At 48.0% G+C, this 14,647-nt stretch overlaps 2 protein-coding genes across 4 annotated transcripts in view; one reads left to right on the forward strand and one right to left on the reverse strand.

Annotated features, from left to right (window-relative positions):
• The window catches only part of MMS19 (MMS19 homolog, cytosolic iron-sulfur assembly component), a 32,414-nt gene extending 30,788 nt beyond the window's left edge, over window positions 1-1,626 (reverse strand). For all 3 annotated transcript variants that reach the window (XM_039230261.1, XM_039230262.1, XM_039230260.1), the window contains exon 1: window positions 1,501-1,626. In XM_039230261.1, coding sequence (XP_039086192.1) covers window positions 1,501-1,612 — 112 coding nt within the window. In that variant the 5' untranslated portion in view covers window positions 1,613-1,626. The remainder of the gene's footprint in view (window positions 1-1,500) is intronic.
• Window positions 1,627-2,060: 434 nt separating this feature from the next.
• Window positions 2,061-14,647, forward strand: part of UBTD1 (ubiquitin domain containing 1) — a 53,300-nt gene continuing 40,713 nt past the window's right edge. The window contains exon 1 of the mRNA XM_039230272.1: window positions 2,061-2,536. Within this exon, the coding sequence (XP_039086203.1) occupies window positions 2,467-2,536 (70 nt within the window). The 5' untranslated portion in view covers window positions 2,061-2,466. The remainder of the gene's footprint in view (window positions 2,537-14,647) is intronic.

The raw sequence follows: 14,647 nt of genomic DNA on the forward strand, positions 1-14,647 counted from the left end.
TCTGTGACTCCCTCTCTCTCTGACCCTCCCCTGCTCACGCTGTCTCTCTCTCTCTCTCTCTCCTATAAATAAATAAAACATTAAAAAAAAATTTTTAATGTTAATAGTAGTTTAGGTGGTGTGCGTAGGTCTGTCTGTTATGAAATTCTCTGCTGTATGAAATTTTTCATAATAAAGCACTGGGGGAAATGACATTGCTAGCACATTGTACTTAACTGTAAGCACTGATAACACACTATACGTTGTAAAACTGTAAGGAGTTAAATTTGGTGGAAAGGCAGCATCAGGCATTTGCTCCCTGATGCTTCCTTGCTGCCTTGCACCTAACCCATGCAGCCCTGAGGTTACGGTGTGGCATACTGTTTGCATGGTGGTCTCTCCTACCACAGTGTAAGTTCCTGGTGTGCACAGAATTAGTCTAATCTGTATTTATGTACCTACTGCTTTGTACTGTGTTTGGAGAATAGTATGTGTTCAAGGATGGTGGGATGGCTGAATGAAAGTGTAACTGCTAAGGACCAAAGTGATATACTCTCTCACAATTCACTTTATTCATTTCTCACATACCCTCAAAGTTAATATGTTCCACGTTCAAGAGAAATGTTGTCTTTCATTTTTCCCCAAGCATGCAAAATTTCTAAAAATAAGAGAAAATTCATCTGTGTTTAGATGACTTTATATTCTATTACTTAAACAAGTCTGAAGGCCTCTTGACACTCAACAACTTCTTAGGTTTTGGGTTTTTTCCTTCTTTTTCTGAAAGAGTGAAATCTCTGACTCCCAAGGAAATCTGTGATTTGTTTTATGCAAATCTTAGGTATGTTGTGAGAACTAAGAGGTCCCTGAACTGCTCAAAAGCAGGAAACTGGAGATCTGGGGAAAAGATAAAAACACACACCACATTAAAAAGTCATGAAGCAAATTAATCAAGAACTTTCCCAAGACACGGAGGAAAAGTCTTGATACGCGGAACATCTCAAACTCCCCCCAGGCTGATTTCTCCCCTCCTCTCTCCTGTTACAGCCAGTCAGAGACCTCGCCGCGCCGCCACTCCCAACATGCCACGCGACTAGAGCTGGTGCCGCGGAAGATGCTGCTTCTCACGTCAACCTCCGCGAAACAACGTGCTTTGGCGGCGGGAGTCCCACATTCTGAACTGGAAGACCTAGGTCTGAGTCCCAGCTGCCCCACCGGCCTGAGGTGCCAGTCTCTTGTCCACTCTGGGCTTCAGTTCCCTCATCTGTGAATCGGTAATGACTCTCTAACCCCAGCCGGCGCACAGGGGCATTACTAAGATGAGAGGCGTAAAAGCGCTTTAAGGAAGATGCAAGCCACTCTCAGTTTGTTACAGCTCTTAAACACGCGGTGCTTACAACCAGCCCCAGACCAAATGTCTCAAAGTCACCGCTGTCCCTCACTCCCTTCCCGCCCGGCGCCTGTGCTAAGGCCGCTCCCTCCTGTCGGCCCCATGCGGAAGCCGCGCGGCGCCGTCTGCCATACCTGCAGCCACTTGGTCAGCGGGGCCCTCTTGCTGACCCATGACGAAGTCTTGCACGAGGCCCCACAGGGCGCCCGTAGGCGCCACCGCCTCCAGAGCGGCGGCGGCGGCCATGACGCGAACCAGAGACCGTGGGAGGGGAAGTGGGCGGTGGTACGGGACGGGCCTCTGAGCGCACGCGCCTCCTGAGCCAATCGCCTTTGGAAGGTTGAAGAGGCGGGGCGCTCCCTGGATCACGTGCCTGCCGGCTCCTGGCCAGGCAGTTCCAGGGAGGGACGGTCCCTCCCCGCGGGGCGGGGCTTGGGGTCGGGGCGGTGGCGCGGGGAGGGAAGGCGGCTGCTGGGCCCGCTGCCGGGGGCCATTGAGGGCGAATAATTCCCGGCCTGGCTCCCAGGGAGACTGGTGGCGGGGCGGGCACCTGGCTGGGTGGGGCCGAGGGGCGGTACCCACCCTGGGGAAAGCCAATGAGAAAATCAGGCCCGGTCGAGGGGGCGGTGCCGTCGGTCACATGCACACCTGGGGCGGGCGGTGGCGGAGGCGCGGGCACCGCGAGCGGGCGGCAGGGAGCGGGGCCGGGCTAGGGCGGGGTTAGGCAGGTGAGTGACAGGCTCCGGGGGGCTGGCCCCAACTGGGAGCCCCAAGCGAGCAAGGAGTAGCTGCCGCGGTGCCCGCCCCCTCTCTCCGCCCCTCCAGCGGAGCTGGTCTCGGGCCGGGCACCGTCGCGGGCCCCCCTGGCCCGGCCACCTGGGACTGTGCTAGGGAATCGGCCACCTCCCTCTCTCCCCTCGCCCGCAAAGTTTGTGTCGAAGCCGGCGCCCGGGCAGAGCGCGCCCCCGGGGGGAGATCGGGGAGCGCCCGATGCCGGGAGGCAGGAGCCGTTGACCCGGGACGCCGCCGTCCGGGCAGGATCGCGGAGCAGCAGACAAGTCCGCCGCCTCCGGTGCATGGGGCCCGGCTGAAGAGCCAGCATGGGCAACTGCGTGGGGAGACAGCGCCGGGAGAGGCCGGCCGCCCCGAGACACCCCCGCAAGCGAGCAGGTAACGACGAGGAAAGGAGCAGGGCCACGGCGCTTCGCCAATTGTACCCCTTCTCGCCCGCGTCCTGGGCTTCCCAAGCGACCTCCCACGGCTCCTGGCGCCTGGGTTTCCCCGATGGCTGCTCCGTAGCCAGACGGGGGCTCCCTCCGCAGTCCTGGTGGCCGGGGGAGCCGAGTTGGGGCAACTGCGAGTGCTGACCCGGCTGCGAGCCCAACTCGCTCCAACTGGGAAGCTCTGAGTGAGGGTGGGGGCGGGGGCAGGAAATGTTTGCAGACCGCAGCGGGGCCGGCAGAGGGGAGGGGGACCCCGGACGGGGACGCCGCTGGTCTGGCAGCCGGGTCGGGGTCGGAGGCTAGCCCGTCGGGGCACGGCGCGGGTGGCAGTCGTCCCCAGAACTCGGAGCAAGCGAGAACTGTCGGTCTTCCAAAGACTGTCTGTGTCATTATCGGGCTGCAGATCGTGTCTGCCGGAATCCAACTGGCAAAAGCAGCGCAGGACTCTGGGAAAGAAATCTTTATTCTTCCCGCAGGGCTTTTTAGAGCCTCCCGGCTGTCTGGGAGTCTAGAAAAGGTGGGGTGTGGGGTGAGAATCGCGCTCGGGTTTGTTGGGATCTTTCCCAGCCTTGGGGATGGGATCTGCTCCCTGGTGATCCGCGAGGGCTGGGCAGCGCCTTCTCACTTTCTTGGTACACTCCTCCTATCCTGGCGCTTCGCCCTGGAAAGAGGTCTGGCGTTCTTTTCCCCGGGTCTTGTACTCACTTCCTTCTCTGAGAGTGTTGCAAGGATCTTCTGAGAATGATAAAAATCGTATACTTTAGAGTTGAAAGGGACCTTCAAAACTTGTCTGGAGTCCAGATAGACTTACCTCCTCCTGTCTCTGTAGAAACCCAGATCCAGAGAGGTTGAACAACTCGTCCAAAGTCTCACAGCTAGTTAGCAGTGCAGCTGGGGCTAGAAAGCAGTCGCCTGTTCCACCCAGTTGCCACATATCCCTTTTTGTAAGAGGAGCCACAGGCATAGTCGTTAATGAAGTGGAAACTCTAGTTGGAATTTCCTGTCTCCTTTGACACGGAAGGTGTGCTGCTTGGGTTGTGGAAACTGGGAAGGAAGATGAGGGGGAAACGTAGGGGAAGCAGAAAAGGATGTCTGTGTGGTGGACAGGATGACTCGTGGAAGAAGAAACCTGTCTTTAGGGGGATGAGGGCGACGGGGTAAAATGTAACATTGAAATCCTGTTGGCAGCCCTGTCCATTCTGATTGAGGAAAATTGATTCTCCAACCCAAGGGCTGGCTGGCTTGCTTGCTTTTTTTCTTCCTTCCTTCCTTTCTTTCTCTCTCTCTTTCACTTATTCAGCGAATATTTATTATTTATGTGCTCAGTCCACATAATTGATTTTGTAGCATTTTTCACTGGTGACAACCCTCTCATACTTGAAGCCCCCACCCCTTGGCATTATCGTGGTTTTTTTCTCTGATCACTCCTGCTCACCATCACATCACCTCCTAGGTGTCGGTATACACTGTTTGGTTTGGCATTCTGTTTTTCCTCTCATATTCCCTCCCAGAGAAACTGTACTCAGTCCCACAACTCTTTCCACTGGGAAGACCCCTACACTGTATCTTCAACCTTTACCTGTCAGACTCCAGACTTGTATACTGTAAATGCCCATTGGACACACTGATGTCGTTATCCTTAGATTCAACACTTCCAAAACCAAGCTCTGCTTTGTCTCTCCCTTCAGCAAGCTTCCCTTTACCCTTCCATTCTTGCAACTGCCTAACTTCATACTTTGATGTCTCTCTGCCGACTTTCTCTGCCTCCTAGTCAGTCATCCGCTAGGACCTGCTGGTTCTTCCTTGGCAAGTCATACAAATCTGCCCCTTCCACTCTGCTTCACTCTCTTTTCATCTGAAGTACAACCCACCTCCCAGGCCGAAGTTAGTTCCCCACCAAAGGCAAGTTCATCTGTCATTCATCCCATGCCTGCACACTGTGGTCCCTCCCAGAAGATGTTTGTTAAATTAACATGTTCTGAACCCTATAATTCTATGTTTAGAAATCTTTTTTTTTTTTTAAACAGAAACTACTTTTTAAAATAAATCTGCATCCAACATGGGGCTCAAACTCACAAGCCCCAGATCAAGAGTTGTACGCTCTACTGACCGAGCCAGCCAGGTGTCCCTGTTTAGGAATCTTTTTGCATCCTTCTACTTCTGTAAGAACTTAATTTTCAAGGCTGTTCAGTTTAGTCTAGTCCTTTCTTTTAACTTGTGATTTCTTTCTCTTCCCTGACATTAAAGCCACGGTGTCTGTTCATTGCCATTTCCCCCTTCTTATCAAGAACCTTTCTTCCTTTCAAGGTTCACCTCAGATCCCCTATCTTTCTAGAAGCCCCTTGCCTTACAATTCCACCCCCCCCACACACTTCTGAGAACTCCTGTAGACACATTATGCCACTTAACAATTACCTACCCCATATTATTAGTCATTTCTTTGATGTTTATAGTTTTATATCAGAAACTACGCTGCAAGCCTTGAAGACCTGGGTTCTTTCTTATCCTTGTGTGTCTGTCTCTCACACTCACTCATGTAGCCATATGCATACACACACGCATGCACACACACTCAGCACCCAGCACAATGACTTGACAGAGGAACCACTCAATATTTGTTGATTTTAGAATGTTAACCCGACTGTATCCTATCATCTGAATTTCTCATGTAAACATTTTACTGAAGTATCTATCTGGATTTTTTTTTTTTACCCGCTAGTGTATCATATTTTTCAGTTCTGTAGGTCCCTCTATGAATAAAACTATTCATAAAGTCCAAAGCCAAGGGGAACTCTGTAGGATGACAAGTTTGGTATGAGGGAAGGAATCCTTCTTAACTTCACCGCATGCACCTGGCATTCCTGTAACATCTGCAGCTAACCCTTTGACAAAGACATAGTTTGATGTTGTAACACTAATGCCTAAAACTCCCCAGCTCCCTCGGTGACTGTTACCTTTCCTTTGCCACTGGTGTAATGGGAAGAAATCATCAACAGAGAGCTAGAACCTGAGTTCTAGTCCTGGGCCTGTAGCTGGGAGACTCTGGGCAAGTCATCAAACCTCTCCCGGGTCACACTTTCAATATCTCAGAAAGGAACGAGGTCGTACAAGATCATTAGAGGTGTTTCAGCGTCTTCATAAAGGTACCTGTTCAAAACTGCAAAGTTATTGAGTTGAAATCTTAGGCTTTGCTGTGTCATGCTTTGGCCTTAGTTCCGTCTTCCTTGTCACCTGTTAGGTAAAGCAGAGACATGATGCCCATTGGTCAGGCCATCCTGCATCAGCTATTTATTTTTTAACTGTTACTCATAATGCATCCCCGAAAGTCTATGTTCTCCCTTAAGATGCTGGGTGGTCCTTTCATGCTTCAGAGAATATTTGAGAATTTACTAGTGTGGGGGGCTCCCACCACCACTTATATATACCCAAGATAGATCAGTATCTCTGCCCCTGAAGTAGGTAAGGCAGCCCCTTCCCTGGCCACCCCAGGGAGAAATAGAGGTGGTGGAACAGGCAGGTCTCTTGCCCAGCTCTATCCTCTGAGAATGTGGCAGGGCTGAAACCCAAATATCTGACTCTGTGATGTGCCAGGCGTATCCACTTACGTTCTGGAATCTCCAGCCCGGTGTGGACAGACCCAGGGCCCTGTTTTGAGCTGGTTGGGCTTGGCCCTGCGGTTGCAAGAGAGTCTGCTTCTCATTGTGTGGGCTGCTGTGGCTATTCTTGAGGGAGTAATTGGGCAACTTCTCCATTTGCTCAGTAAATATTTACTCAGTGCCAGGCACCTTGCTGGCTGTGAACAGACATGGTTTTTGGCCACATGGAGCTTACAGTTTAGGAGTGGGGGGAGACAATAAACCTATAGTCACAGAAATTCCATGTGATCATACATGGAAATCCTGTATGGTAATACGTACAGTTGTGTATTACTATATATGCCGGACTCTCACGCATTTATAATTTCAGCCCATCCTCTTCAACACCAGCCTTGTATATTTTGCTAGTACTCAACACATTTGACATCTGAAAGGCTTCTCAGTTCAACATGTCCTAGATAAAATTAACCCGCGCCCCCCACCCCTGCTCTTCCCAAAGTCTTCCCAGCTCGGCTCATGATGATTTCATCCTTCCGTTGCCCAGGCCCCCAAAACTCTAGTCATCCCTGACTCCTCCCCTTTGCCTCAGCCCCACATCCATTTAATCAATAGATCCTGTTGGCTTTGCCTTAAATATACCCAGAATGTGAGTTCCATCTTCCACACATGTTGGCCCTGCTCTAAGCTCCCGCCGGTCTCTTAACTGACCTTCCTGCTTCCTCCCTTGTCTCCTGACAGACCATTTTCATCACAGCAGCGAGAGCGGTGCTGCAAAACCGTAAGTCAGCTTTTGTGACTCCTGTGCTCCCCGTTTCATTCCCAGCCCTTGCGTTGGCCTACAAAACACAATATGATTTTCACCAGCTTACCTCTCCTAAGCCGTCTCTTGCTCTTCATCTCCTGTTCCATACCCCCTGGTACCTGAACAGGGTGCTCCCTCCCTCGCCTCCTCCACACCCCCTCAGACATTCCTCCTCAGTGAAGCCCTCTCAGGCCAGCCTTTTAAAAATCGATCCCCTTCCCTGTACTACCTGCTGTCAGCATTATCTACCTGCCCCCCTTCCCTGATATATTTTTCTCCATGGCAGTTGCCATCATCTGACATTCGCTTCCTCTCCTACCGCATGTGGTCAGGGATTTTTATTTGTTTCCTCCCTGATACATAGAGCAGTGCCTGGCATACAGTAGGTGCCTAATAAGTCTTTGTTGGATGAAACCAGTGTGTCTAACAGAGTTGGGAAGGTCTATAGAAAAGCAGGAATGAGCAGACCCAATTGCTCTCTCATTTCGTGGGTGCTGGGGCATGCATCTAATAAGGGGACTTGGCTGCAGCCTCACAGTGCTGTTCTGTTCCTGGGACTGGCTCCTCTGTCATCCCAGGCCTGGGTAAGGTCTCGAATACCTGGCATACAATTCCCTGGGATTTGGGAGCCTCTTGCTAGAAGATACTGGGGCTATAGCAGGAGAGCAGAGTGAAGTCCCCTATTAGGGTCCTAACAAGGCAGTGGCACTTTGTTGACATTTTATGTCATTTAATGCATCTGAGCATGGACCCCTCTCCCAGATACACATGGTATTTGTAGTCATTAACTCAAAGGGCAGGGATGCGTGGCCTAACAGACTGGGAAACAGGAAGGCGGGCGATGTGGATTCCAGGCCTCTCTCTGCCAAGTAACTTGCTGAGGAATTTTTAGAATCATAGAATTTTAGAACTGAAAGGAACTTAAAGTTTTCTTTAACCTCTTTTTCCTTTCCAGCCATTATAAAGAGAATAAAGGTATATCTGCTCCCTGCCGAGTTCATAGAAATGCAGTGCAGGCTATATAAAAACTGCATGGGCTCCTTTAAGTTTTCAGTGTGTTGGGGTCAAGGCATTGTAGGGAAGTGCTCAAGGTCAAATGTATTCAAAAGGGAGGTGGGCTAGTCTGTCTGGCCCTTTCTTAAGTGGTGATCTTGGGCAAGTCATTTGTTTTGTGCTCAGTTGATCTTCTTTTTAAAAAATGATAATATTTCCGGTTTGCTTCAGAAAGATGTTATGGGGATAAAATAAACCAGCACTGTTTTGAAAATTACTTTCATGACTGCATGGTCTGCTCAAAGATGAGGTCCCAACCCAGATCCCCATCTGGCATCGATGGGAAATAAGGCCTTGGTTCTCTGCTTCTTCCTAATTATGTGTATGACTTTGATCTGTCTGAGCCTCAGTTTCCCCATTTGTTCAATGGGATGACTGCTACCCTACCCACCTCCCAGAGAGTTTTTAAAGAATCAGGTGAGATCCTGGATAAAAAGAGGTTTCGTGAACTCATAAAGTTTCTATTATCCTAGCCACAGGATTTTTACACACAAAAACCATGGCCAGTGATTTTCCCCACCAGATCATTGAAGCTTACTCTTTTTTAAAGAGCAAAACTATAAAAGAAATGTTTAAAAACTATTTTTGGATGGGAATCTTTCTGAAATGGATGATAGGCTTCCAGGCAAAACATACTGAGCATGAATAACCTCTTCTTTGCGTCTCAGGGGTGTTGAGTTCATACCTTTATGTACAAAGCACCTGCTTGGTGGGGGTGGGAACCACAAAAGCTTCTTTCTCTCAAAAGCCTTTATCTCTGAAAGAAGAGGGGTGAGCCGGTGACAGGCAGAAGGAACTTGTTGAGGGAGAGCCTCCTCCACAGTGGACTTCCTCAGGGTCCCAAGCCTGAGGGGAGCCTCTTGATTCCTGTTCTGGGCTCAGAGTGAGAACAGTGTCCTGCCTGATCAGTGTGAGGCCTCTGGGCTTCTGAGACTGCAGGGCAGTGGCCCCCAAACTAAATGGTGTCCAGCCGCCGTGCTTTTGGGGTTCAAGTTTCCACCTATAATCTGTCTTCTCCCTGGCAGCAGTCACTTCTTTTTTTCATTTCCCCACATAAAGAAAATGTGCTTAAGTATACATAACATAAAATTTACCATGTTAACCAGTTTCTAGTAGATAGTTCTATACGTTAAGAACATTTGCATTACAGGGGCGCCTGGGTGGCTTAGTCGGTTAAGCGTCCGACTTTCCGACTTTCGCTTGGGTCATGATCTCGCGGTTTGTGGGTTCGAGCCCCGCGTCGGGCTCTGTGCTGACTGCCAGCTCGGAGCCTGGAGCCTGTTTCAGTCTGTGACTCCCTCTCTCTCTGACCCTCCCCTGCTCACGCTGTCTCTCTCTCCTAGAAATAAATAAAACATTAAAAAAAAAAAAAAAAGAACATTTGCATTACAGCCATCACCACCATTCAGCTCTGCAACTTTTTCGTCTTCCTCAGCTGAAACTCTGTACCCATTAAACACAAACTCCTCATTCTTCTCTCCCCCATCCCCTGGCAACTGCCATTCCACCTTCTGTCTCTATGAATTTGGCTATTCTAAGTACCTCGTATGAGGAGAATGATGCAATATTTGAATTTTTTTGTTAGGTTTATTTCACTTAGCATAATATCTTCAAGGTTCTTCTATGTAGTAGCATGTGTCAGAATTCCCTTCCTTTTTAAGGCTGAATAATTTTCCATTGTATGTTGGTCCCACATTTTGTTCATTCATCTGTCAGTAGCCCACTTTTGGCTACTGTGAGTAACGCTCCTGGGAACATGGGTGTACAAATCTGTTTGAGTCCCTGCTTTCAGCTCTTTGTGTATATATCCTGAAGCGGAATTGCTGGATCATATGTTAAGTCTATGTATAATTTTTTGAGGAATTGCCACGCTGTTCTCCTTAGTGACTACATCATTGTACATTTCCGCCAGCCATGGACAAGGGTTCCAATTTCTTCACATCCTCACCAGTAATACTTGTTATCTTCTGGTTTTTATGTTATTTTGTTTGTTTTTGATAATGGCCATCCTTATGGGTGTGAAGTGACACCTGATCATAGTGGTCACTTGAGATTCCATCTCTTGGACTCAAATATCAGCCCCTCCAATTTCCTGAGGAAACAGACAACTGGCATTGTTAGAATTGTGCCTAGAGAAAGAGTAGATGGGCTCATAGTGAAGCCTGTGGGAGCCTCCAGAGAGGGAAGTATGGGAGCATGGATGGGTGGATTCTGTGACATCTTATCTGTCAGTCAGAATTAGGCTTGCTTCTGGGTTTCTAACTAGATGGTTGATGGATGGGATAGAAGACTGGATGGACGGATGGGGCTTCAAGTTAAGCAAAGCAGCTCTGTGTTGGTATGATTCATCTGGCTCCCAGAGAATGTTAACTCTGCTGTAACTTGAGGTGAGTGGGGTGAGCATCAATTTTTCTTTTAGCTGCCTTTTGCATGTGAGAGGTGCAGGACTGCGGTTCAGATGGGAACATGTAGGGTTGAGTCAAAGGCCAGGAGTGACAGTGACATGGTGAAATGGTGAGCTTGCTGCTCAGAACCATGTGCTTCTCTCTGTTGGGGACAAGATCTCCTTGCTTTCTGAGCTCACAAAGAAGAAGGACCAAGCACAGTGTGCACCCATACCTCTGACCATCCCCTGCCCCTCTACTCGTATCCCTTATTGTCAGGAAAGGGGCTGGAGCACCTTCTGTAGGTGAGGGGACGATGGCTCCTCATTTGTACCTGTCTCCTCAGGGAGGCTGGCATCTGAGCCCATGCCCAGGCAGCCAGCCATTCACCCAGCAGCCTAGATCTTAGAGAACTCAGAGTTTTGTTGTTTTTAGGGCTGGGAGAGATACAGTTGGCAGCAGCTCACCTTTGCTTGGTGTTGACCGTGTTCAGGGAGCATCATGTGCAGTAGCTTGGCTAATCCTCATGACCATCCTATCGATGGACACTATTATCACCTTTTTACAGGTGAAGAAATTGAGCCCTAGAAAGGTAATGTCTCCTGCCTAAGGCCTTGCAGCTTGTAAACAGCAGAGGCAGGACTGGAACCCAAGTGGTCTGATCTCAGAGCCTGAGCTTTCAGCCCTTGTATAGTTTATCTTCACCTGACAGGAGGAAGAGAACACATGGTTTCCATTTTTAAAGTGAGTTCATTATTGAGCATCTTTAGGCACCTTGTGAGCCCCACTCCTCTCATTCGATTGCCCTTATTTTACATATGGGAACATTTCTACCCACTTTACATATGGGAAAGCTGCTGGGGAGGAAAGTAACTTGATTGCTGGGGGTCATGAGGCTCAGGGGAGGTAGAACTAGAGCCCAGCTTAAGCACTTTGACTCAAATTCCAGTGCTCAAAGCTCATTCTATTGTGCTGCCCTCCCTCATGTCTGTGGGAAAAAAGCCGGAAGTCTGATGTAACACCTGCAAAGCTCCAAGGACTGTGGCCACTCTGCTCCCTTCTCCTTGCTGTTTCTTCCTCCTTTAATTTCCCAACCCCCAAACTACAACCTCTACACTAGGAGCCACGTGAATCCTGGATCATGTGCTTGGCACTTCATAGATGCTCAATAAATAACGTGTTGAATGTTGAGGGTTGAGTGTGCTGGAAGCAGTGGAATCTCAGCCAGGATTGTGTTCCTAAAGAGAAATACAAGTAGAATGCAAACATCATTGTTTCCTCCCTCTTCTTCCAGCATGAACTTCCACTTTCCAACTCTCAGATGCCAGGGACTTGAAGAAAAGAGTGCCTGGCTGTAGACTTTGAATTATTCCCAAGTTCCCAAGAGAAAAGAGGCAACAGTCATATTAGCCAAGTGCTGGCTGGGTCAGGTGTCACTCTTTGTAATTAATAAGACTACTGATGTCTTACTTTGCTCAGCATTTTGCAGTTGTTTTTTTTAATATTTTTATTTATTTCTAGGAGAGAGAGAGAGAGAGAGACAGCATGAGCAGGGGAGGGTCAGAGAGAGAGAGAGATACAGACTCTGAAATAGGCTCCAGGCTCTGAGCTGGCAGTCAGCACAGAGCCCGACGCGGGGCTTGAACCCACGAACTGCGAGATCATGACCTAAGCGAAAGTCGGATGCTTAACCGACTAAGCCACCCAGGCGCCCAGCATTTTGCAGTTTTTAAAGTGCTTTCACCAGTACTACACATGATTTGTTTCCCAGAGCCATCCTGTTAGGGATGCAGGCAGGAATCATTTCCCCCATTTTATGGATGAGGATATTGAGATTTATTGAAGTTGCCAAGCTGCCCAAAATTATTGACAAATAAGTCGTAGGGGAGCAGAAGCCACTGCGTTCTCCCAGTGGTGGGAAAGCCTCAGTTTCCATATCTGTAAAATGGGGACAAGAGTTGGGCCACTCAGGGTAGTCAAGGACCACATTATACAAGTGGTAATGTGTGTGAGGTGATCAGCACTGTGCCCACACACAGCAAATGCTTAGTGAATAATGGCAATGAGTTGTTCATGGCAATAACCAAAGCCAAGTTCATTGTTCCTTTAGGAACTTGTATTCTACTGACTCTTGGTCAGCACAGAGTGTTGGGAAGAGCAGAATGTAGTCTCCCCTGGCCCCACTTGGGAAATCTGTTTCTGCCCACTCTTTGGCCCTTCCCCTGGAGTCAGGGTATATAGCAAGGGCTGACCATGAATTTCTTTTGATTTGCAAAATCTAGAGTCTCTCAAACAGGGCATTTATAAGATACCATTTTTCTTTTTGGTGGCAGATAATTATGACAATATTACAATTATTCTGTTTATTTAGTATCCATTTGCAGTTATTATTCCAACTCCTTTAATTCATTAGCTATGTAGCCTTGGCAAGTTGCTTTGGATTTGGGGCCTCACTTTCCTCACCTGTAAAATGAAGATAACAGAACCTACTCAGTAGGGTTGTCATAAGGATTAAATGAGTTAATGCACATAAAGTCCTTCGAATGGTGCCTGGGACACATTAAAATACTCGGGAAGCGGTACTTATTGTTATCACCATGCTTGGCACTGTATTTAAGCCAGCTGTCCCCAACCTGTCTCTTCCCCCGCAAGTTGAGATACAAGGCCAGTGAAGTTTATACACAAGACTTAGCTTCCGCTGTATATCCTGGTTGTCTACCATTCTTGTAATTCCTCTCATTTATTCAGGAAAGCAAATTGGAAACAAATTGCGCAAGAGTGATATTATCATGGACATAGCCTTGAATCTAGCTTCATTTAAAAAATATGAACCTTTCACAAAAACTTGAAAACTCTTATTAGTTATAAAATCTTTTGCAACAGCCCCCACCCCCTCAGCTCTTGGTGATTCCAGCAACACCCAGTGGCTACTTTTCTGGGCTGTTTCAAAACAGATGCAAACATTTCTTGCTTGGTGTAGGTCAAGGCTGGGGAGTGCCCTGTTTGCTGTGGCTCATCTTCAGCTTGGCAGAACATCTCTGGGTCCTCTAGGGCTTCCTTCCTAGAGCCTGGCACACTTCTCTAATACACTTTGTCAACTGAAGACACCTCCTTCATGAACTTTCTTGGAAAGTGATCAGTCTCCACAGGAGAGGCACTTTACTGCAGTTGATACACAGGCCCCTACAACTAGATTAAGAAACAGTTGTTTTATAGTTATTATATACCACTATTAATTAAGCACCAACTTTGTGGCAGGAACTGCAGCAGGTACTTTACACACATTTCATCTATTCCTCCTGATAATTCACTGAGAGTAAGATTGTCCTCATTTTGGGGGAAAGGCTCAGTGATACTTTTGTGTGTAGGGTTACACAGTGAGAAATGGAGGGTTTTGGATTCCAGACCACTGTTTTAGATTTCCAGCCCCACATTCCTTCCATGCAATACCTACCTCCTTGTCAATTTCAGCTAAGGGCTCACTGGGCCCTAAACAGGTATGGCTGGTTTATTGACGTCATTGCCACCCATGACTAGCAAATAGTCTACTTATGCCAGTTCTTGCACTACACATCCTGAATGTGCCAGAAAGTGCATTTTGTTGTCCCTTCACAGGACAACCTTCATGGATTTGTCCCCCCTTCCCCCGCCCCCAGCCCCATGCAGTATCTGCAAAACAGACCATACTGTCCTCTATAATGTGAGATATCACACATGGCATTGATATTTTTACTAGCAAAGGCACTATGTTTCCCCCAAAATAGACTGTCACATGGCACGGGCATTTCATTTCTGAAGACCTCACAGCATCACTGAATCAGTACAATGTATTATAATCATTGAAATCAGTACCGTATATTAACCTACCATGGGTGCATTAAATACCCTACTAAGTGTTTGACATTGGTGTCTTCAATTTTTATATCAGCCCTGTAAGTTAGCATAATTACTTCCATTTTACAGAGGCAGAAACTGAGGCTCAGAGAGGTTAAGACCCATGAAAATGGAGGAATTGCTATTTGAATCCTAATAGTTGTAAATTGGGAACCGCTTATCTTAACCACTATGGGAAACTACCTTTAAACATTCCGTACATCTGCCTTGTCCCAGGCACTGCATAGGTGCCAGGCACAGCAGGAAAAGTTGGTTTCTTTCCTCAAGGAGTTCACAGTGTGATGGACTAAATTAATACTGGAGCTTCTGTGATTGAATTTTATTTTTTC

Source organism: Hyaena hyaena, unplaced genomic scaffold (genome assembly GCF_003009895.1).
Source record: "Hyaena hyaena isolate Hyena2069 unplaced genomic scaffold, ASM300989v1 scaffold_44, whole genome shotgun sequence".
Taxonomy (NCBI): domain Eukaryota; kingdom Metazoa; phylum Chordata; class Mammalia; order Carnivora; family Hyaenidae; genus Hyaena; species Hyaena hyaena.